The sequence below is a fragment of the Mercenaria mercenaria genome, chromosome 12 (assembly GCF_021730395.1).
Source record: "Mercenaria mercenaria strain notata chromosome 12, MADL_Memer_1, whole genome shotgun sequence".
Lineage (NCBI taxonomy): Eukaryota > Metazoa > Mollusca > Bivalvia > Venerida > Veneridae > Mercenaria > Mercenaria mercenaria.
In genome coordinates, this window is record NC_069372.1 from 67316184 (window position 1) to 67340514 (window position 24331).

At 35.2% G+C, this 24331-nt stretch overlaps 3 protein-coding genes across 5 annotated transcripts in view; 1 reads left to right on the forward strand and 2 right to left on the reverse strand.

The window, feature by feature from the left end:
* Positions 1-14318, reverse strand: part of LOC123534440 (uncharacterized) — a 35245-nt gene extending 20927 nt beyond the window's left edge. The window contains exons 1-4 of the mRNA XM_045316690.2: positions 12047-14318; positions 10231-10300; positions 7266-7463; positions 6019-6248 (exon numbers count right to left, since the gene is read on the reverse strand). Coding sequence (XP_045172625.2) covers positions 6019-6248; positions 7266-7463; positions 10231-10285 — 483 coding nt within the window. The 5' untranslated portion in view covers positions 10286-10300; positions 12047-14318. The remainder of the gene's footprint in view (positions 1-6018; positions 6249-7265; positions 7464-10230; positions 10301-12046) is intronic.
* A 196-nt stretch (positions 14319-14514) lies between these two features.
* LOC123534223 (fatty acid-binding protein 10-A, liver basic-like) lies at positions 14515-17263 on the reverse strand. The gene is made up of 4 exons (XM_045316369.2): positions 16978-17263; positions 16438-16625; positions 15970-16068; positions 14515-15161 (listed from the first exon to the last, which is right to left on the reverse strand). The coding sequence occupies exons 1-4, from the start codon at positions 17042-17044 to the stop codon at positions 15111-15113; spliced, it is 405 nt and encodes a 134-aa protein (XP_045172304.1). The 5' UTR covers positions 17045-17263; the 3' UTR covers positions 14515-15110.
* A 3401-nt stretch (positions 17264-20664) lies between these two features.
* Positions 20665-24331, forward strand: part of LOC123534162 (uncharacterized) — a 39841-nt gene continuing 36174 nt past the window's right edge. The window contains exon 1 of one of the 3 annotated variants that reach the window (XM_045316262.2): positions 20665-20725. The gene's annotated coding sequence lies outside the window, so the exon portion shown is untranslated. The remainder of the gene's footprint in view (positions 20726-24331) is intronic. The other 2 variants (XM_045316261.2, XM_045316263.2) reach the window with 2 other exon arrangements.

Genomic DNA, 24331 nt, shown 5'->3' on the forward strand with positions numbered 1-24331 from the left:
TGAATGTAAATGGAACGTAGTAATGTTACTGCTGAAGTGACCAAACTGATTCTGTTTGTGATGCATAAGTTTTGAAAAATACCAAAAAGAACATTATTCCTATATACCTGTAACATGATATATGGACACGGAGAAACAATCTCCATATACTTCCAATATTTTCCATAATTGTTGCTAAGGAACGCACGGAAATATAATTTCAATTAATATCTTCCAGCATTCGGAGGGATATTTATTGATAATCTACCTATAATTGTCACGTTTTGTATGTACTACACCTAGATCATGTAATAATGTGGAAACATTTAAAGGCGTACGCTAGAATTCCCTGTATATGAGATGGGCGAAAATTTTCCCAATAACAGAATTTCTTTAAACTTTGGATATTGAAGAACAATCATCTACGAAACAAAAAGATGCAATAAAAATCATAGGTCACCGGTATCGAAAAAGAGTTATCTGCCCCTGAAAACGTCGTTTCTGGAGGAAATGCCGTTTTCAAGGGCAGATAACTCTTTTTCGATACCGGTGACCTATGATTTTTATTACATTTTTTTGTTTCTTAGATGATTGTCCTTCAATATCCAAAGTTTGAAGAAATTCTGTTATTGGGAAAATTTTCGCACCAAATTCTAGCATACGTCCTTAAGTATAACAATGATATGACATTCCCTCGCTACTGGTAAATGCGCGCTGTTTTCTGTTGTAATAAAAGTGAGGTATCCGGCTCCTATTATAGTTGAGGTAAGTAGCGGTTACTAGTTAGTGCCACCTTACAAATGAATTACATTTTGGCATTTTAAATTTGATAGATCATAGACTACTTGTAAATAATAATATCTGAACCAAATTGTTGACAGGTACTTCATTCGGCATAATGAAAAATAACTTCTTTTTCAAAATTATTTTTGTTATGATCTGGTAATCAAAATGTCAAATCATGAACATTCACAAGGCAATGTGGCTGCTACAGTAAAACACCAAATCTTGAATAGCCCAGCTAGGTAGCCCGAGGAAATCAATTGATCACGACCATTTCCCCAATGATCGAGCATCGATTACTCGGCCGCAATGGTCCTCTGTGAATGTGGTTGTTGACAAACGCGAACATATCTGACAGTTTCAGTAAGAAAAGAGAACTATCATTTGCAGAAACACGGAATTATGTCACTTTAGATCAAAATAATAGATATTTTATTGATACATGTTGTAGATTATTTAATATGGTAGCTGCATCTAAAAGCACATTTCATAAATGTTGCAAATATTTAAGTAGTTTTTACACGTTTTACGGTAGAATAAAGTTATCGTATATTCACTTCGTGTTATAACATCTACAGAATCCCTCGGGATACGTTGGTACCCTCGCCCTACCACCCTTGGGCATCAACCAGTCCCTAAGGATTCCGCAGATGCTATAACACGAAAAACATGCGGTATCCCTATATGCAGAACTAGATATATATTGACAGGTTGAATTGCAACGATAAACATCTCGATGTTTCTCCTCCAAATTTTGTTATGAAGAAACCTCGGATAAATCGAGCATTTTCCGTTTCCGCTTGCGTTATGTACTGCGGCTGACACGAGCATGCGAAATTTATAACTTTTATCATACATATATATTATATGTATGTAACAGAAAAAGTAGGGGTTGATTCAAATGCCTTCTCTAACTAACCTAATTGTTCTCTTAAGGCCTATGCTATTTTGACAGTGTAAAATTCCTATGTAAAACTGAAATTGTAGTAACAACACGAGAAATGCACGTGGATCAAAGAGAAACTAATAATAATGAAAAAAATGTATCTCCAAGCAAATTATAAAGTATCTGTAATTTTCTGATATTCTAACCTTTAAACAATCGAATAGTATGCACAGAAATAACGAGGAATTTATGCAATATAGCTTTTAGTTTAAATTTTGGACCTATCTTTTTCCAGCCCAACAACAGACACGTATATGTCACAAACCCGGCTTGTCCTCGAGTAAAATGTCTGTAGATACACAATACATAAATCTGGAAATTTTCATTTTGAAGGTTTGTTTTCATCATCCGGAAAATGTCTATCCTTCAACAAGTTTTATCGGAGACAAGTCTCCGATAATATGTCTAAATTCAATTTCAACAACGAATATTAAAGATACAGAAGCAGAAAACAAATTGACGTTTCACTACTAAATGCATTTTACTTGTAAATATCTCAAGCAAAAAGCTGTTATTTTAGTTATTTTCACTCTTTGCAATTTTCCATTCCATCTGCTGTCCGCCAGCTTGTAAAGTAAAGAATGTAACACTGCTCGTGATTGGCTACTTTTACCGAAATCTTCAGGCTCACGTCAAAAGGTCGCTAAAGTACGGAAGACGGGTTTGGGTATAAATCGTGAATGCCTTTGTGACATTGAAAGTTTTGCATATACATATTTAACTGTTTCATAAAGCTTTTGCTAAAGATTGTCAGTTATATCTTTATAAAATAAATTGTCAATAGATATATCTTTAGTCATTAATTAATGATTTAAGCAATGGGGAGGGCCTAGATAATGTTGGAATAACTTTTGACCCAACCCAAGATTTAAGCAATACTCGTATACTCGTATATGTAGCTAATTAAAATTATTATTACTTTGCACGATTTTTTAATGAAAGGTTTAGACTAATATTACTTTCTATAAATACTTGCTTAATATTAAGTAGGAGCATGGAATGGGGGAATATATAATATTATATGCCTTCCAGTCTCAAAAATGTTGGAAAAAGAAGAACTGATTAGTTCAAATAAAGGGAATAGCCTGCTTGAAAGGGAATTTTAATGAATTGGTAACTTGGTTCTTATACCATATTTATTGAAAAGAACGTCTAAATTTTTCTCGACTGATCAACCATTTTTGCACCCCGCCCCACCCTCCATCAACAGCACTGGAAGATAGATAGATAACTGTGATTTTTAGGCCGTTTTGGGGCCGGAATTTGGTACCTTTCCCATATTTCTGAAAGAAATTCCACTGAAAAAAATACATATATTATCCCAACCACCAAAACCCTTTCCACCTTTCTAGATCGACATGATAATGTAAATTGTACCATTTAAAACATGAGGCAATGTACTTTTAAATAATTATCTATCTTTGTGCAACACATCTATGAAAAAAATATTGGTTTTATCACCACGCAATTTTTCCCTATTTTGGTTACGGCGCGGTTTTCACCTCCTTACGGGCACGGCCACCATTTGCCCAAAACTTAAAAATAAACAGTGGATAATACTGCATTGCAACTTATATGTAAAACTTGTACATCAAATGAATGATGTATTTCATATTGTAAAGGTATTACTAATGTATGCTCCTGTTTGTACACCATACTTTTACTTGCAACAGCATCCAAAAATAACTCCTTACATAAAATGCATTATGGGAAAGCGCTCAGGGTCGCTGCAAAGAATGGATCAATGGCATGGAAATGCTGTAGGTGTTTTAAATGCAAATTTAAGTGTTATAAAGTGGTTTAAATTGATTTTAATGGCTGCATTTGTGTAAAATTGAAATTATGATGTTTGAAAAAATGCAGAAAATGGAAGATACTATTCCTCAAGAACGTAAATTTCGTGCTTTCCGACCCACATGGTGTGTAAAATTTTGTAATTAAAAGTATGGTGTATTCGGCAAACCATTTGTAATTTCTGACCGTAAATATCATTTTGAGTACCATTTATATTCAAGAAATTTAATTGAATATTTAAGTTTTATACTTGCAAAAAAAACGTGATGGTCATGGTCGCTGGCTTCGAATTCCCCGCCCATTACCGACGTGGGATGGAACACTCACTTGATGTGTAAAACTTTTCACGTAAGGAAGCCATCCAGCGGAGGTTAGTGTCTCGATCTAGGTACTAGTCTAAGCCCAAAAACATGTCTGGAGGGGCACTTGTAGTCTTTCCCCACCAACAAAACCTGGGAAAAGTTCATTGTGTCGTTTCGGTGTTACTCTCATCATACAAAATAAAAATTGTTCCCGTTTTGGTTTGTTTGTATGTTTATATTTTTATATGAATGAATATGCAAAAGTGTATTTGTTTGTTTCAGTGTAATGTGAAAATATATAATTACAATTATATATCAACAGTGAACGTCACATGCATTATATTTTCACGAGGGTTAATGCTTTGATCTTATATGTAAAACAAACATATTCCTAGTGTTTAAAAGGTAAAAGTAAAGGTCGTGTTTATTAGGGTGCCACTTTTGTTGAAAGGGCCAGCCAATTTGGCTTATGAGACACAGTTATTGTGCTTTCCAATTACCTCCCAACTCCTACCACTATGCAAGGCGCCATGCGGATAGAAGTCGGTAACCATTCATTCAGCTCGCAGCTCAAGAACCGGCTTTATCGGATCAAATCCCATGACAAACACCCCCATTTATATGTATATGAGTATGTACTCGTGAAATTATCTGTTAAGTGTAAATAGTACGTATTCACAGTGCAAATCATCCATGCTAATTATTACGTACGATATGTTTGCTTTCTCACTGTCTAACATGTCCGAAATGATCTATTCGATTTTTATCATAGAGTTCTAGTTTAATTTTCACCTTCAATTAAAGCAAACGTGTTCAATATAATTTTAAACTTTGAAGTTTAGTAGGTTGTAGCATTCTCTAGATCAAGGGTATTTTTATTACCTTCTGTAGTCAGTTATTTATTGTAAAAATGCTTTTTTAACCAAAGTGGAAAATATCAGGTACTTGAAAATGCAGCTTTCTGAAAGGTCAGTAAGAATTCCCGATGTCATTTGTCAGACATACCGTGTAAATAAATAATACATAATTAATACTGATATTTCTTTTGTTGCACTTTGCGGACTTATGAAAAAGTTATATATATCTGTCTGAGCAGTACAATCCCTGTAAATCATGCGCACTACGTAAGCGCTCGGGCCCTTCCCGCACACCGTACCTATAGTTCGGACTTCTTTAATGTGTAAAGGCATGTGCACAAAAATGACAAATTTTGCACAAAAATGACAAATTTTGCCAACACCTGGTAAATTGTAATGTGTTTTTTTAGGAAAGTAATAAACGGAAATAGAAAAATAGCTCTCAGCTCATTTACACGGATAGTTCAGCTTTATTATGTATGTTATAGTTTTTCGCAGTTATGCAAGCTGACATAGAATACTGTCACCGGAAATTGTGACATGAACATACTGATAACCTTTCTCACTTTAGTCTTTTAATTAAAGTAAGAGTTCAGCACTGCATGGTTTTGATGTGTTGTCACATTGGAATAACGTTTGTTTTACAGTAACTTCGAAATTCCTCAGAAATCATACCATGTACCCCACCCACCTAATTCATAATTTCAAAATAGCAGAGTTCTTAAATCATTGATCTTACTGTTACTTACTGAATGACTTTCAGGTCAATAGTCAAAACTTTTGCCCTCAGTCCGAGCCATTCAATAAATGTTTTATTTCATGAGGTCAAAAAATCAAGCAGGTAAATAGCACAAACTATGGACCGCCGATTTATATACAGGGAGTCACAGTCCTATCATGTAATATTATATTTGCAGGCATTCTTTTGTTACCTGCGAAATTTGTCCAGATGTTACGAGTGTTTTTGAGAAAACTTCTTTTATAAAAAAAAAAAAGATGTATTAAAAACATTCCAGGAAATATCGCAACTGGTATGAACTTTTATGTCTGAAGAATTTTGCGTGTGTGCCTGTCAAATACTGGTACAATTTCTTTAACACCCACCCTGCTAAATTTCTATAATGCATTTGTCCGTCTTCATTTTGGACAATAACTGTTAACAGGGGTGCTTACCAAAAAGATACTGACTGAATAGTGAATAGTGTAGATCGTGATCAGACTGCACGGATAATCTACACTGGTCGCAAAGGCGGAATCAGTTGTGTCCAGCATGATAAGTGTTAATACCATACAGGTGGAAATTCACCGTTTGGGTTTAAAATGGTCCAATATTGTAAAGAATTGAAACTGTATTTACCATAGGCACATAGAGGTACTTGTTGGCAAGCTTGAGGCCTAGTCGACAATTCTTGACCCTATTATGTCCCGACAGTAGATGGTAACTTGGACACACACCAGGACAGATGGACTCGAGAAGTGCACACAGAGCAGTACCGTCCTGCCAACACGTGCTGAAGTCGTGCACGTTTATGTGAGACCCAAGACGACTATGTACCCAGTTTAACAAACGTTGTCGGCGTCGGTAATCTGTGGAAATATGCAATATTTGGTTTAATCACAACTTTTGAAAAATAGATTTTAAAATAGTCCCTATAGCGCTAATAAATATCAAGCTGAAAACAAATAAATTAAATTAATCTTATGTCCAAATTTCATATTTTAAAGAAAAAAAAAGATTACTTAACAGTATTTTAAAAATCACAAAATAAATATGTAGGAAGGTCTGTGTGTAAGCAATAGTGTGCGTTAGCTTAACCCTTATCATCTGCCTTTGCAACCACTGAAGATCATGATCAGTCTGCACATCCGTGAAGTATGATCAAGATCTACTGTTCGCCATTCAGTCGGAATCTTTTTGGTAAGCACCCCTTTTAACAGCCAATGGTACTAGCTCATTATAAAATTAGCAGGGTAACGGCCTACCATAGTGCCAACTTTATAAATAACTAGTCGCAGTATGGCTTTGTACTACCACCTGGTAGTTTTCTTTAACAAATGACTGCTCTACATTCAATGTTACTTTTTATATGTTAGTCAAGTTAATATATTTGACAGGGAGATTTTACACTGAAAGTTCCATAAGGCTTAAAATTAAAAAAAAATGTTGAAACAGCGATCGAAATAGATGTTATGCATAATTACATTGTCAGAAAAGCAACACTTTCAATACTGTACACGAATTTATAAAGCTAGATTCATAAAGAGAGGTAATCAGAAACAATGTAGTCGATAGAACTTCCTACTATATTGATCAGTATTCAAGCCTTTGACAAATATTAGATAAAACAAATACCGAAAATAGAATCTAACAAGAAATTTATACATTTTATTCTGATAACAAAAACACACACAAAAAAAAAACAACAACAAAAAACTGTGACAGCCACACTATAAACAAAGGCAATATGAGCCTTTAATGTTAATCTAATGACAATGTATTTCAGTAAAACGCGCCTAGTATTTCTTTGAATTCGTTAAACTGACTCAAATTAAATTGTCACTGACAACAATCTATCTCATACTTATAAATTAATGAGGTATTACCGCTAAGCAGAAGGTCAAGGACACGTTCTCCAAACTTCGGTTTGATCATAATCTCGCCGTAGTTTTCCACAAAGTATAGCCGACGGTGCCGTCGGGAAAGAACTTTGAGCGGATTATGATCCCAAATGTACCGTGCATATTGGCACAAACACTCAAACATTGCCTTCAATGTCGCCCATAGCATTCGGATCCGCAACTCTGAAAAAAGGCAAGCGTGTCATATACAAATGATCGAAAAAGTGTCAGATTTTATGTGGGGACCATACGCCGCTTTTCATGGAATTGTACTCTGTGCATTATTGAAGTTTCCATGTGCACCGCCGTATGAATACATCTGCGAATGTCTCTTAATTATATTCTTTTACATAGAACATATGTAAATGTAAAGTTCTGCTCAACCCGGGGCAAGAGGGCGTGGACGGTAGCTCGGATTTCCACTACCGTCCATGCATGAACAGGCTCAATCAAACCGAGCTTGCAACATTTTCGTTTATGTCGTGTTTGGCGACCTGTGTTTTCCACTTCTTTTATTTTATACGTCATTGCATTTCCTAACTATAATATATGAATTTGTTCTTTAGCCCGAGTAAAATTGAAAATATCGTCGTTAAAGAACTACTAAACGCGACAACATACACGAAACTGAGGTCAAAAATGACGCCACACACCCGATATGAAATTTGAATGTTAATATAGAAAAATACTGACGTTTCACGTTCTACTGAAACTTAATGGACTTTATAATTGAGTATGTAATATGTAAAATTATTCTATACCTATTTTATCTATCCAATCGCGAACGTTCATTTGCAACACGTGACCGTACAATATATTACGGTATGTGGATGCACGTGCGTACAAAAATCCTGTATTTTCTGTATTTGGACGCACGCGCGTACAGAAAATCCTGTATTTTCTGTATTTGGACGGTTCAACAGTCCCATGTAACCATACGATAAAGCCAGAAACGCGTGAAAATGTTCCGAATGTAAATCGGATGAAGTAGGCGCTCTATGTACAGAGATGGATTATGCATTTAATATGAGTTTTTTGTTTACAACACACAAAAACGATTCAAGGGACAATGCTATCTGATTTAGATATTAAAACGTTCGTTAATAATCAAAAAAATAAAAGTACAGTAAAAGGGATCATCAGATGTTGGAATATTTGAAAAGTCGCTAAAAGAAGCCGTTCCGGACGAAACCTAGAAATTGGTATCAGCCCCGACTGTCCGAATAGCTACCTCAGCAGTTTTTATTTAACGGTTAAGAAACAAAATGGAGAAGATTATGAATAGCAGCGGACTGGCGGTCAGCATCCAAAACATGTCTGCTCTATAATTCAGTTTTCGTCGGATCTTCACCAAACTTGCTGACAATGTCTGTGGGCATTACATCTCGGCCAATTTCAATAACCAGCCAAATTGTACCAGGCATATAGAATAAAAAGGTTATTTAAGGTCTAACATTTTTTCTGTATAATATATATTTGCACTCATACCAAGCTGGGAAAAACTAGAAAAGGCAGGAATACATATTTCAATGAAACATTTTTAATTTAAACTATTATTATAGTTAGATAAAATAGATATAGAATAAAAAGGTTATTTAACATTGTACTGTACAATACGAGATATATCTGGACTCGAGCCCAGCTGAGAAATCCATATTGAACTCGCCTAGCGGCTCGTCCAATATGTTTTTTTTTCCAGCTGGGTACTCGTCCAAATATATCTCCGTATTGTACAGAACAATGTTAAATAACCTAATAATACAACTGTAATATCTATTTCAAACTTTGCCAAAAATGCCACTTGTCTTTGGGTTGCGTTGATAAACGGACAAATCATATCTGGAAAGAAAATACTTCTTCAGTTTATAAGATGAACCTGTACACTTAAACGTCCGTCACGAGATTTGGGAAACTTTTTTTCTTCATTCGTTAAATTCTGATATTTTCTTTCTGCCGGTAGCCCTGTTCGCAATTTTTTCATTCATTTCGTTTTTAAGATTCACCTTTTACGTTCTGGTCTCGCAATAAAAATGCGACAAACGAAATACGCACGTCTCTGTCTGATTTTAATGACAAAAAATTCACAATTTAAGGGTAGGTTTCCAGAAAACCATATTCTAACTGATATTTTCTATTTACTATATACTTAAAACAGGACGAAGATATTGCCCATTATTTTTCTACCGTATTTTCCCGAATTAAGGCCCCCCCTCTAATTAACGCCCCCCACCCGTTTTGGAGGGGAAAAAAAGTCAACAAGTTCAGTGAACAAGAACGAAAAAAAATCACCTACCTCATTTTTATAAGTCCACATAATAAGTAATTTACAGTAAGTATCCAATGTATTAAGAATTAAACACACTATTAAACAGTACATGTAACGTAAATCCAAAACGTTTATACTAAGTACGGTACGTATCCAATCATCAAATAGAAAAATAAACGGTAAATCCATTTTTGATTTGTTTTTGCACCACCCGCGCACAAGCTTCCTGTCGACTTTAAACAAATTTGCGGCAAAGTGTTAACCTTTTCTTCGGCAGTTCTAATAACTTTTAATTTAAAAGCCGGCACATAAACAGCGTGTCAAACCACTGACATTGTGTATTGCAGTACCCGCATGTACTAAGGAAAATATTATCGGAGTACACAGCTGTTTGGGTATGATGACGTAATGTGTAATGTCGCGAGCGTGTCACGGAATACATGAGGTACCGTATTTAAATGCATAATTTTAAGATAAACTGCATTAAATTAGATGCCAAATAATTACGTTTTGGGGGAATTAAACAACACAGAAACACTTTACAGTTGGTTTGAACGATGTTTTTAAGTTTTGTAAAAATTTTAATTTTTTATTTTTTTACCTCAAATGAACGCCCCCTCTTTGGAAAATGTAACGCCCCCGGGGGCGTCTATTCGGGAAAATACGGTAAGTAAAAAAAAGTACCTGCTTGTGTCTGGCGGTAAACTGGCACCCTCTTTCCGTTTTTGTACGACGTCATATTGAAACGTTAGCTCTGAAAACGGAACAATCGTCATATAATCCATGTAATCATAGTTATTTAAATGTTACCCAGTCTGGTTCAATAAAATTATGACCACTACACATGTGTGATCCAGTGTTTTCTGTCACTAGACGAACAATATATTAAACCACTAAAATTTAGTCTACATCGAATATGACTTTTGTATTTCGATAACAATTATATAATGAGAATGAGAAAACGAAAAAAAAAAAAAAAAAAGGTTTCAACTGTAAAATGTTTCATTACACTTTATATTAAAAGAAGCAGTGTAGATGGGACCCGTGCATCCTTGGGTCACTAAAAACACAATTACCGGTATCTGCTGTTTTACTATCAAAAGGCGTTCGTAGCCAATGCTGTGTAAACGAAAATGAACGCTTATTTCCATGTGTACAAAATATATAGTGAATGTAAATATTCTCCGAAAAACAACACGGTTAATTAATGCAGAGACCGGTAAGACAACATTATATGAGGTCAATTATGACGTCAAATTGTCGTGTCAATTCCCGGATAGATCCAGTTCTCATGATATTTCAATAAGAATGTAAGAACTAAACCAATCAAGGCCCTCTATAGATTTATCATCTAATTCAATGCTTAGATATGTTAAACCACTCGGGCTAACGCCTCGTAATTAAATTCCTGCGCATCTGAACCGTGATAAATCAGGTGACAAACCACGCGATGGCCTTAATTATTTAATGAATAACAGTGGTTTACGAACCGTTCCGAGAATAATTTAGTGTATAGTCATGACGTCAAATATTCGCTTGACGAAAGGGACTTAATATTTTCAGCATAAATTTTATCATCGTATTGAATAAGCATGTAAAAATAAAAATAAACAACGCATTATTGTAGTTTGTTTAGTCTGATTTACCACGGTCCATCGTTCAAATACTTGGTTGTATAACCATTCAAGCTATTGCCGTCGTTGTGCAATGCCTGCGCATCTGAACAAATGTTTCCCTTAACACCCGTCTATCCAGCTGGCTATCTGTATCTTCAGACATCTTTCTAAAAATCTAGGGCTTTCATATAAAAACTTGATATGTCTTACTTCATCTTTTTTTTTCTTTTCTTTTTTCTTTTTCTTTCTTTTTTTTTTTTTTTTTGGTTAATTTTAGATTTGTGGTTTTGTCCAGCATTAAAGACACTGATTCTGGTATGCCTGGTATGTGGCCTATGGAGATGATAAGGTCTGCGTATTGGCGATAAGGGCCAATACACAAGTCAGGACCATTGGTAGACTTGCTTCTTTTTATCATAATAAGCTACTGTATAGCTACTGTGCAGTAAATAAATTGCAGGTGATATTTCTCACCTTTATAGCAAATCAGTTCTCACCTTTATAACGAGTTTAGAAAGCTTGATTGAATTAGGGCTAAATAAACAAAGTGATAAGATACAACAGTGTTTTATCATATTTTTAAGTTCCTGTATGTTTTTCCACCTTACCTTGTACATTTATGAATTGAACACATGTTTAACAAATAAACACGTCTGGCAGTGCCACACATTTTCAGTCAACATCATACTTTCGTGTTCAATTAATTGCTAGATTATACAACTTTACAAACTCCTTAGATGAAGAAGAAACTTTAACAGGGACAATAGAAAAATACAGACAACGTATGCTATTAAACCATTATCAAAACCTAACATCAATACACGTGTCTCACTCTCTAATCACTGCTGTTTTATTCAATAAAATAAATGAATTATTTCACTTACCCTTTTCTGTGCGACTGAGCTTAGATCCATTATGCAGGGGATGCGGGAGACAGAATGTCTACCAATATTATTTTCAATAATTGGTGACATTGTCAAATCCTCACTATTGCGAGAACTACCACGCCTGGATCGATTATTCACCAGATTACCTGTGCGCATGCGTTCTGGGTGCTGTGGTTACGCTTTTTATAGATTCTTACTGTCGTGTGACTTCACAGAACACAAAGTTCTGATGTCGGGGGCGTTTTAATAAACGGCTAAATGGAATCTGAGATCGATTTCATTCAGATTCGCAGAGAGAGAGAGAGAGTAACATAACGTTTCTCACCTGTAATTTCAAAAGGCAATGTCAGGTTCTGAACGAACATGTACATTAAATATATCTTTATGACAAAGCTGCACTAACATTAGTTATTTTTCTGCAAGAGATTACAGTTTCTTATAATTTTGTTAAACCATGTTTGTGCATATAAATGAAACAATACATTTCCTATTTTGTTAATTTGTTGCAAAAAAAAAAAAAAGTGAATAACGTATGTTTTCAACGTTCAAAAGGGGGTGGGGTATATGTAGAAACACATGAAAATGACAGTTAAACCGGGCGTGTGTGCGTAAATTCATTTAAGCGATAAATGTACAGGAAGTTAAGTCACGCCTGGTAAACAGCAGAGCTACCTCTTTCAGAGGTATACAGTAAATCGCTCTGTCGCAACTTCCGATGATATAAGAACGTCAACAAAGGTGAGTGTCATCATATTTTTCTTTTTTTTTTTTTTACAAGCATTGTATCGAACAGCGAAAATCGGGGAATGGTAGGCGATATAGATTCGATTTCACTTTACAGAGAACTTAAAGTTCGCTTATTTATTTTTGATTTGTGGTCGTGGCGATGTTTACCAGCAAGCTGATTTAGGGGTGAACTAGCTGATTTTCTCAAAAACAAAAACTTTTTTTTTCGCTCGCCGCCTCAATTTTTTCAGAAAAAAAATCCGATGAACAACTTTTCAATTTGGTGTGGCCTAAATTTCGTACTTGAAAAATTGAACAATAACCATATATACTATATATGTCTATGTTTTCACTGATAAATAAAGAAACCTCCTTTCTGACTACGGACTTTGCTTTGTAAAAACTTTGAACTTATTTTCTTCACATAAAATACATGCATATAGGTTATTTGTCTTGTCATCTGATTTCAGAAATAATATATAAACGAACAATGTTGAAACATATCTAGACAATATGAAGAGGTTATACGCGTGCTAAATAATTATAACATGCGGATATTACCCATTCGTAGTGTTAAGATGTCCTGTTATACTTTGATTCTAATACGTCATTTATGTAAACATGTAGATGAACTAGGAAAACACTATTTCAGGGCGCAAAATATAGTACGTCGACCTGACGTCAAGGCTTACCGTGCTTAAATAGTATTCTAACATGGTTTGATCTGACTGCCAGTAAAACAAAGAAGGTCAAGCTATGTACATTCTACGATAAACAAAGGTTGACGTACTGATCGGTAAGAGAGCATTATGACGTCAATCATGACGTCAAATTGCCGTATGACTCCTCGAATAAATGAAGTCCAGCATTTTTTTCAAAATATTTAAATAAGCATGTAAATGTAAACAATCAAGGCCTTCGTGCAGTTTATTGTTTAACTGAAGTTGTATCGTTCAGACGTTTAAATAGTTAACTACTAGGGCTTACGCTTCGAGTCGTTGTTCAGTTCCTTCGCATCTGAACTCTGAAACGTGATATATCAGGCGACAAACCACCGGAAGGCCTTGACTATTTGATAATTAAAATACGTGAGGTAAGCTTTTAGTATGAAAGAATATGCACATTTTCTCTAGAACACGACATTACTGACGTCACTCCGACATAAAATTTGGCGCCATACAAACTTTTAGAATGAACATTACCATAATTGATATACTATTTTGCATAAAAGACGTCTACGCTCCTCTAAGTTATTCCGTTGGATGTGGTAACTCCCTTATTTTAACATTATATGCACGGTAAGGCGTTGACGTCACGTCGACTTCTTCGTCGTGTATTGTTTAGATATATATTTATTGGAACCTGATTAGAACTGCTATATGATATGTCTTTTTAAGATAAATACAATCATCTCATGGCAACTGAACCAGCTTTCCTCTTTGTTGATTTCTCTTATAACTGCTCTTTTTGCTAAGTTAAAAATAAATTATAATACACAGGTAATAAATGTATAACATAGTAAAAATCTGTATTACAAATGAATTACCGAGAGTGTTTATCTTCATTGTATTGAATAGTAACGGTAGCTCTGCATATTCAGCACACATTTGTATATTCAGTCAAGTTGGACAGAGTTTTTAAATTTTACGTTAATAGAATATTTTAGTGAAAAACAAACGTAGCATATCTTTAAACCAAGGTATTTCTTTTTGCTCGAAGGTTTGCATAGTAACAGCTGGTGCACGTAAATGTTTTATTTATGCTTGCAAATAACTACTAATATATTTCATTTAGATTTGGTATCTTTAAATACATATCCAATAAACACAAAATGTTTACTAATATATCATCTGCAACATAAAAAAAAACATGGAACATATGAATGAAAGCTTAATCTGCGGATAGATAATAAAATTAATTGGACTATATGTACTATATTTCACATAAATGTCATAGAAAGGGAGAACAGTAATTTTTGTCACAGAATAATTAATATTACGCGTTAATTTGTAAAAGATCGTTGGAGATAAGAGTACTTTCCCATCCCAAATGCTCTGTCCTGTTTTGTCAAGTAATCATTTCGTCCAACGGGAACAGGAAGCCAGCCTCTTTACGGTTTCCGGTCACCAAACCAGGATATCAGTATTGTTACTATCCGAACTTTTAATCATCCTGAACTAATTTTTATTTCAAGCGATCACTTAACGATTTAAGCCAAACATACTAAGGCGTACTACTGTGTCATATGCACGAAACTTAAGTACTAAAGAAGAGCCATTGTCTTTTCATAAGTAGGATCTTAAAGCGAAAGCGGTGCAGTTCACACTGCAAGTCGTTACACCTTATCATATACTCTAGTGGTTGTAACGTTCTTTGAAGTCATTTTCTGAAACAGAAATGAATACATTATTATCATAATGAGCATAATTAACACTAAGATATATTACATTTGTCTTTTGAGACGATTCAGTATTAGAAAACAAACACACAATCTCTCTTTTGGACATCTTAGTGTAAATTTCTAACTTTAAATTTTTAAGATATTAGCGCAAGTTCATAACCTGCTAGTATTTTCTTCAAAAGAATCATTTTGTCGTATAAAGGGCCTATATACAGTCGCAACAGTTTCAACAGAGTAACATGTTACAAAATACGAAGCATGAATTCTTAACCATGGCATGGCCGGGGATATGGTTGGTGAAATGAAAGTGACGCGAACAATGCTCTGCACGTTCAAATTAGTTTACAAAAAGTTCTCTAAAATGAATTTACAGAGGCTACTCTTTGGCTCACTCATAAACGTAAAACAAACAATTCATTACACGCAATACGTGAATGAAGGTGCAAAAATATCTGCAATAATAATTTCGATAAATCTGCAACTCCATCAAGCACTAAATTTAGTATGCCTTTGTCTGTGATCTGCAGCGGTTTGGTGAGATACGTTTCATTGGAATCCTTCAAGGGATATATAATATCTACTGAACACAAAATTCAACGCTGAGACATAAAACGTTAACTGCTGTGACCTTGGGCTTAAGCCGGTGTGAATGAATTGTGAAGACAAAACTTCACAGAAATCCTCGGAGAGTTATAAGGACTGAACAAATAAGCCAGGCAGGCTGACGGGCAGAGAACATAAAATGTGCGAACAATCGTCAGCGATTGGGGATATCAAAATAGCTAACTCGTACCATAACAAGTTGGCTTCCTTGTCTGAATCTGATATTCACGGCTTCGAATGCTCCCGTCTGATTCTCTATCAGCTTTTCTCCATCAACACTAAACACGCACTGAAAATATATAAAAACAACAACAGAAATGATAAGTACATCGACTGCATATTACAATTTCTGTTTCAATCTCTTTCTATTTTATTACATGTAAGTTACAACTTTTGATTGCGTACATGTGATACATCTAAACATTCTATTCAAAGCCATAACATTCTTACTTGTTTCAACGTTGGAGCAATGTATTGCATATCAAAATAGATGCATAAATCTAGATTCAACGTGCAAGTCATTATGTTTTTGCTGTCCAAAAGACAGTTTGTTTGTTTGTTTTTTCTTCAGGAAAAAAACAAACACTTAAATTGAAAGTACGAACGAGTTACCAGTAAGCAATTAAAAAAAATGAAGAAAATGTTTTAAAAATACTACCTTTAACATCCTGCCGTCAAAGAACGGCATATCTACTGGCTCTCCCATTTTGGTGTTTATGTTTATCGTCTTATCCCCGATAGTATATACAATAGAAACACTATCCCCGTCTATGTTGATATCCTGGGTAACATTATTGCCTGGGCCCATCAGCTTTATAGCTTTTTCTTTATTCTCTGCACTTGTCCCTAAAGTATCAAATATACACTGTTATTACATGTCTGACATCGAGTGAGTGTAATAAAACTTCGACTTTGGCTTAAAAGTATACGAGACGTTGACTTGGTCTTTAATAGGTCAGAAAGATGAAATTTCATTTAAGGGTTCTATTCGAGTAAACACTTGAAAGTGAGTTATCGCAAATGTAAATACGAGTATAATAAAATGTCCTCACAGTCATCCTGTTTATTAAAAAAAAAAATGTCTTAAAATTAAAAACAAAACACCACAAACACCACAACGGACTTGAATCCGAAATTTCTTATTTTGACTGATACGAAAATGATGTTTCTTTAAAAGAAAGTAAAACTTTGATCTTACCTAAAACATCGCATATTTCAGGTATGTTGTCTGCTGACACCAGCTTCCATTTGCCGTTCATATCCATGTTTTAAACTCCAAATTTTAATAGACACGACTCGAGTAAACCAAGGACTGGGAAATGAGCAATTAAAACAGGAAATCTGCCTTTGTAAAGTTTTATAAATAATCCGCCTACAGAAATAAACACTGTCGTATACTGCAGCTTGATTAATATTCGTGATAATTTTATTTTCGCTAAATTTCGTGATAGAGCGACAGGCGAAATCGGTACTGTCACGAATAGAATAATATCTTAAACAGTATTAAACAGTATAAACAGGGAACAAAGTATGAATTCTTAATAACGCGAATAAATATGTTGTCTATCAAACTGCAGAAAAAAGATACGCGAAAATTGCACACCGTGCAGTCTAGTAAAAAGTGAAACATACGGCTATCTTCACCTGTAATCTAGTGTGTTATCCTGTTGTATAATTTATTTACTTCTTGGCATTCTCATCAAATTTTCTACAGATTATTCTTATTTCTGATCCAGACTCTTGGAAGTAAGCCTGAAGCTATATACAAAGTTCCTATCTCAATTTTATATCTAAAACGTTTGATCTTTCATTCTGTACAGAAGTACATACAGTCAACAAAATTTCTAACTGATCACGTCATGTCTCCGCATATATTTCACCAGGTGTAATGGTGTAGGGAAAACGCATGTTTTTTGTTTTTTTTGTTTTGTTTTTTTGGTTTTATAACCAGTGGCGTACCTATGGAACGCCTAAACTGCCTTTGCGTGATAATTATTAGTTCGTCATGTGCCATTTCCAATATATTCGGTACAAACCATAATTTTGTTATGTAGATAAAGCAGTTTGTTATGTACATTTGCTAGTTTGTCCTGTGCATATTTTAGTTTGTGCTATGCATTCACTAGTTTGTGCTGTACAATTAATAGTTCGTCATGTGCATTTTCCAATATATTCGGTACAAATCACAATTTGATACGTAGATAAAGCAGTTTGTTATGTACATTTGCTAGTTTGTACTGTACATATTTTAGTGTGTGCTGTGCATTTACTAGTTTGTGCTGTACAATTAATAGTTCGTCATGTGCATTTTCCAATACATTCGGTACAAACAGGAAGGTCTAATACCAGGTACAAATCATAATTGCCTATTGGTAGGCAAGAAAATATCTAACTTTTGTGTCCTAAAACAATCCATAAAACATTGTGCAATAGGGTGTTCTTAAAAGAAAGGGTCTATGTCTTCATGGACGGTGCAATTTTTGTCAGTGTTTACCAAAACAGACACCAAGGTATTAAATACCCATCCAATGACGAACATCGACTTGTGCCAATATTCGCTGATACGCACGATCGTCCTCTTCTTAAGGAACAACGGTTAAATTGGCTAAGATGAATACCGGTATTCTGTTCGTGTAGGCAGTCTAAGCCTATCTTACTACAGTTTCCTGATAGGGATATGGCTGGCCTGTAATACTGCATCACTACAAACTGGCATAGTCCAATCTGCAATGATCTGATTGGAGAACTGCAGTAGTTGTCCAAGCATACAAGAAAGGACCTAAAAGTAAAGCAAGCAATTATCGACCCATTTCCCTAACATGTGTAGTATCGAAAATGATAGAGCACAATTTACTTTCAAACATAATGGATCATCTTGATTCAAACAACCTCCTCACACCTTTTCAACATGGCTTTCGCTCGAAACATTCATGCGAAACGCAACTTCTCTCTTTTACACGAGAAATCTTTGATAACATTGATGCTGGTAAGCAAACTGATTTAATTGTTATGGATTTTTCTAAAGCAGTTGATAAAGTAGACCATCAGCTTCTTATTTAAAAATTGATGAATATTGGTATCAATAGGAATCTGGTATTTTGGATTAAATCATATCTTTTAAAAAGAACACAAACAGTTGTAGTTAAGGGTAATCAATTCTAATTAGTGTCAGCCTTGTAAGGTGTAACCCAAGGGTCAGTGCTGGGCCCCTGCCACCTGCCTATTCTTATGTTATATTAATGATTTTCCTGATTCAGTAAAAAGTAGGGTTGGGCTTTTCGCCAATGATACAATTGTAAACTTAACCACTGATACCCAATCCGACTCTGAAAAGCCACAGAATGGCTTAAGAAATTTGGAAATCTGGGAAAATAACTGGTCAATGGAGTTTAACCCAGACAAATGTGAGATCATTAGAATTACCAAAAAGAGAAAACCTGTCATTTGCACCTAAAAAATTCACAGCATTGAATTAAAAGTAGCCAAATATGCAAATACATTGGAGTAACTATAAGTGATAACTTTCGCTGGAAAAAGCATATTGGTAATGTAACATCAAAATCGAGTAATACCATTTAGATTTATAAAAAGAAATGTACATACTAGTAACAAAAGTATAAAAGAAAAAGGATACAAGACCTATGTGAGACTGCTTTTGGAATACAGTAGCACAGTATGGCACTCGTGGCCAAAAAACTCGTACACATGATATAGAAAGATCTGCAAAGAGCTGCAAACAGATATGTCATGAATGACTACTCATACTAGAGTAATGTCACAGAAATGTTTATATCAATAAACTGGCCAACTTTAGAACAACGTAGAATAACTGCTTCACTGATTTTGCTGTACAAGATCTCTAATAGCATTGACATAGTAGACCACAACCACCTAACACTTTCTAGAAACAATAAATTATGTGTTTCTCACGAACACAGTTTCACATCAAATCTTTCTTCCCTCGCACAATCAGATATTGGAATAATCTCCTATCCAACATCGAGGCTAACCGCCTCGATAGCCTGGTGGTAGAGCGTCCGCCTCGAGTGCGGGAGGTCGTAAGATAAGATAAGAAAAGATAAGATAAATTTTATTTTAAGTCGGCAAGACAGAGAAACAGTACGTCGTGGGTACGATCCCCGGTCGAGTCATATCAAAGGACGTGAAAATGGTACCATGAATAAGATAGACCCTGGGAAAGAAAATACCAATGTCCCTCCTGGTACTTGAACCCCGGACATCACGATCCGTAGGCAGACACTCTAACCACGACAGCAAGGCTGTTGGAAGTGGCCTATAAAATAGAAAAAGTGGAAACTCCACAGGTCGCTCAACACGACAAAAACGAAAATGTTGCAAGCTCGGTTTGATTGAGCCTGATCATGGACGGTAGTGGAAATACAGGCTACCGTCCACGCCCTCTAGCCCCAGGTTGAGCAGAACTCAACATTTACACATGCTAAAAGTATGAAAAAAACAAAACAATTTAGAGACATCCGCAAATGTGTTCATGCGGCATTGCACATGGAACCTTCAATGATACACTAGCGTGTAGTTCATGAAAAGCGGAAAAGCGGCGTATGGTCCCCAGATAAAATAACGGGTTTGTAACCTGCTATCACTACATGAATTTTATCACCGTGCCTGGCCTGATAGCGACCTCACTGAAATGCAGGATTTGGTTACGTGATCTCAATTAGGCAATGTGATGATCACTTTTTTTATTTTCCAAATTAGTCTTAAATCACATTATTTTCATTTTAAGAAAAAAATATAGAAAAAAACCTTCCTGACGCTTCTTACCGTTTCTTGTCGCTCGATTTCTTCTTGTCGCTTTTAAGTGAGACCGACGATCTGAAATCTGATGAACAGTTACTTCCCTTACATTTAATTCCGCCATTTGTAACACTGCAAACAATTAGTTGCACAATTGGTCCAGGTAGTAGGTACCAGTAGATAATACTTATTTTTTTTTGTTTAATTCAGTTGGACAGCAATGATAGGCATTATCCTGTTATTTGGTCCGCGGACCAGAAACTTTCCGGTCTTATTTTCTTGTATTAATGTAACTTTCTTGAAATTATTTATCAGTGTTTCTCGCCGTATTGGGGTCAAAAAGTAGTCCATCCTAAAAGTAGTTCCTATAGTGTTGCAAAAAGAAGTCTCTAAAGTCTTTTTCATTCCTCAGGTCACTATAGTCTGTATCAAAAGACTAATGCTATTTATTCCGTACAGTGTTGAAAAAAATAGTCCCTAACCTCAGGTGACTATAGTCTGTATCAATAGACTAAAGACTTTAATGCTATTTATTCCGTAAAGTAACCGAATATAAAAACTACTTACATGTCAGTTAGCTGTCCAAAATTACTTTGACAGCAAATGAACAACGAAATATCCAAGTTTTAAAGGAGCAGTTCCAGCACAAAATTAGTAAAGTCTTCATTCCGAGATACTGTTTACGTACACACAAAAAATCAGTATACTCGTATCGATTATTTGTGACATTAAATGCATACAGATTGTATTTCTTTTCGTCAAACAGACGGAATAAATTGCGAAAACGTTTATATCCACTCTCATCCCTGCACAAATTTGTCAGATAAGCCCACTCTAGAAATATATCTGGATTTAATCCATTGACATACACGAATGCAGTACATGATTATCTTTTGATCTGAACGTAAAATTATGGGTAAACATTGTCTGCAGAATGTCTGACCTCTCTATACATACTCCTGGTATTTGGTCCGCGGACCAAATAAATTCTTCGTCGCTATATATACTCCTGGTATTTGGTCCGCATCTGAAAACTTCTGTATTAACTAATTATTTTAAGAATGTCACCCCCAAAAGACTACCGAGCCCCATTTTCTGAAAATATGCCCCCCCAAAGAAAACCCTTTTCCCGGGGATACTTCCCCTTATAAGGCATTAGAATGAATCTATTGGAAAACAATTTCGACTCTCTATATATACTCCTGGTATTTGGTCCACGGACAAAATAAATTCTTTGCCGCTATATATACTCCTGGCAGGCCCGTGTGCAGGATTTGTTTGCTGGGGGGGCCCAACCTGGGGTGGGTTCGGGAGGGGTATCCCCTCCCGATTGCGAAAATTTTTTAATATGGCACATGAATAGATGCATTTTCCTGCTACCTGAAACACCTTTAAGGATGCATGAATGTATCATATATTTAAGGAAAAGTCTACTTTTTAATCATTTCATCAAGCCTTTTCAATGTATGTATGATTGTACAGTCACAGTGTATGGACTTATTTTTCTGTATGATACCCAGTTGAAAAAAATGTTGAAGTTTTAAGATGATTATTAAGTAGACTAGCTCCTAGACTATGATAATTTTTTTCCACATTTTTATGATTTCATGTAGTGAACTGAGCCAGTCTATATACTATGTCCAATATTACAATTTTAACATCAGTCCTCTTAGAAAATCTCTAAAATAGACTGGCTTTTGTCTCTATGAACATAAAAAAGAAAAAAAATCATAGAAATATCGTAATTATCAGTCTAGTGGCTAGTCTAATTATTAAGGGTATCCTATTTGCAAAATGGCCAAATGTTTTTAGATTTCCAACAAAACAAACGAAGTATTATGACAATTACTATTTACATCATAGATTTCAAATGACAATGAACTCTTAACTGTACCAGAGATCTATAAAAATAAATAGATGTGTATTTTATACTTCTTTGACTGTACAAACTATAACATCACAGCACATATTAAATGATATTTTTATGTATAAAACCCCTCATAAGTAACGAGTTTTAGATGCGTTTTGTAAGATTTACTGAGGAACTACTTTTAAAACTATGAGAGTTTTTAAGTAAGGTTATTGGACCCAAAAGAGTAAAATTGATACAGTAGTTTCAAATTCATAATTGTTGTAAAATAAAAAGATAGGATAAATATCTATCAATTTAATAAATTTGGGGAATGTGCCTTAATGTAAAAACAAAATACAACCATCATAATGTTTCAATTTTCAGATTCATTTTAAGATTTACTTAACAAAACCAACAATGTTCTGATCATTTTATAACACTTCCAAAGAGTAAAAAACATAATAGTTTCTCCACTACCCAATCAAGTACCGATCAAGCGATCAATGAAGCATGCACAGATAAACTTATACTTGTGACATGCCTGGGGCTAATTTCCAGTATCGGACAGGGTTTTATGGCTCTTTAGCCTGTGTATTGCTGTCAAATCAAGCCAGTTGCGCTGGTGTATAAATTTGTTAATTTGAGGGGCCCATAGTAATAAAAATCGTAACTAGCCAGCCAGCTGGGGGGGCCCGGGCCCCCTGGCCCCCCACCTGGACACGTGCCTGCCTGGTATTTGGTCCGCATCTGAAAACTTCTATATTAACGAATTATTTTAAGAATGTCACCCCAAAAGACTGCCAAGCCCCATTTTCTGAAAATTGATCCCCCAAAGAAAACCCTTTACCCGGGGATACTTCCCCTTATAAGGCATTAGAATGAATCTATTGGAAAACAATTTCGTCTCTCTATATATACTCCTGGTATTTGGTCCGTGGACCAAATAAATTCTTCGTCGCTGTATATACTCCTGGTATTTGGTCCGCATCTGAAAACTTCTATATTAACTAATTATTCTAAGAATGTCACCCCCAATTGACTACCGAGCCCCATATTTTCTGAAAATATGCTCCCCCAAAGAAAACGCTTTTCCCGGGGATACTTCCCCTTATAAGGCATTAGAATGAATCTATTGGAAAACAATTTCGTCCCTCTATATATACTCCTGGTATTTGGGCCGCGGACCAAATAAATTCTTCGTCGCTATATATACTCCTGGTATTTGGTCCGCATCTGAAAACTTCTATATTAACGAATTATTTTAAGAATGTCACCCCCAAAAGACTGCCAAGCCCCATTTTCTGAAAATATGATCCCCCAAAGAAAACCCTTTTCCCTGGGATACTTCCCCTTATAAGGCATTAGAATGAATCTATTGGAAAACTATTTCGTCTCTCTATATATACTCCTGGTATTTGGTCCGTGGAACAAATAAATTCTTCGTTGCTATATATACTCCTGGTATTTGGTCTGCACCTGAAAACTTCTATATTAACGAATTATTTTAAGAATGTCACCCCAAAAAGACTACCAAGCCCCTTTTTCTGAAAATATGCACCCCCCCACCCCCCAAAGAAAACCCTTTTCCCAGGGATACTTCCCCTTAAAAGGCATTAGAATGAATCTATTGGAAAACATTTTCGTCCCTATATATATACTCCTGGTATTTGGTCCGCACATGTATAATTTATTATGTGTATTCCTACGCAACCTTACATGACCTCAACAGTGAATGGTGGATGGATACACTATGATTTTTTTTTAGAATGGTGGATGGATACTCTATGATTTTTTACAAAACCTAAGCTAAACATATCTTTTAAATGTTGTGGAATTTATTTGGTCAATGGACCAAATAACAGGATAATGCCCAATGATACACGTTTCACTGCCTTAATGCACAGGAATCATAAATTCTATCAAT

Coding starts and splice junctions, on each gene's coding strand:
- LOC123534223 (XM_045316369.2), bottom strand. CDS start 17,044: ATGGATATGAACGGCAAATGGAAGCTGGTGTCAGCAGACAACATACCT. Junction 16,626..16,977: donor TGAAATATGCGATGTTTTAG/GTAAGATCAAAG, acceptor TTGATACTTTAG/GGACAAGTGCAGAGAATAAA. Junction 16,069..16,437: donor TTGACGGCAGGATGTTAAAG/GTAGTATTTTTA, acceptor ATATATTTTCAG/TGCGTGTTTAGTGTTGATGG.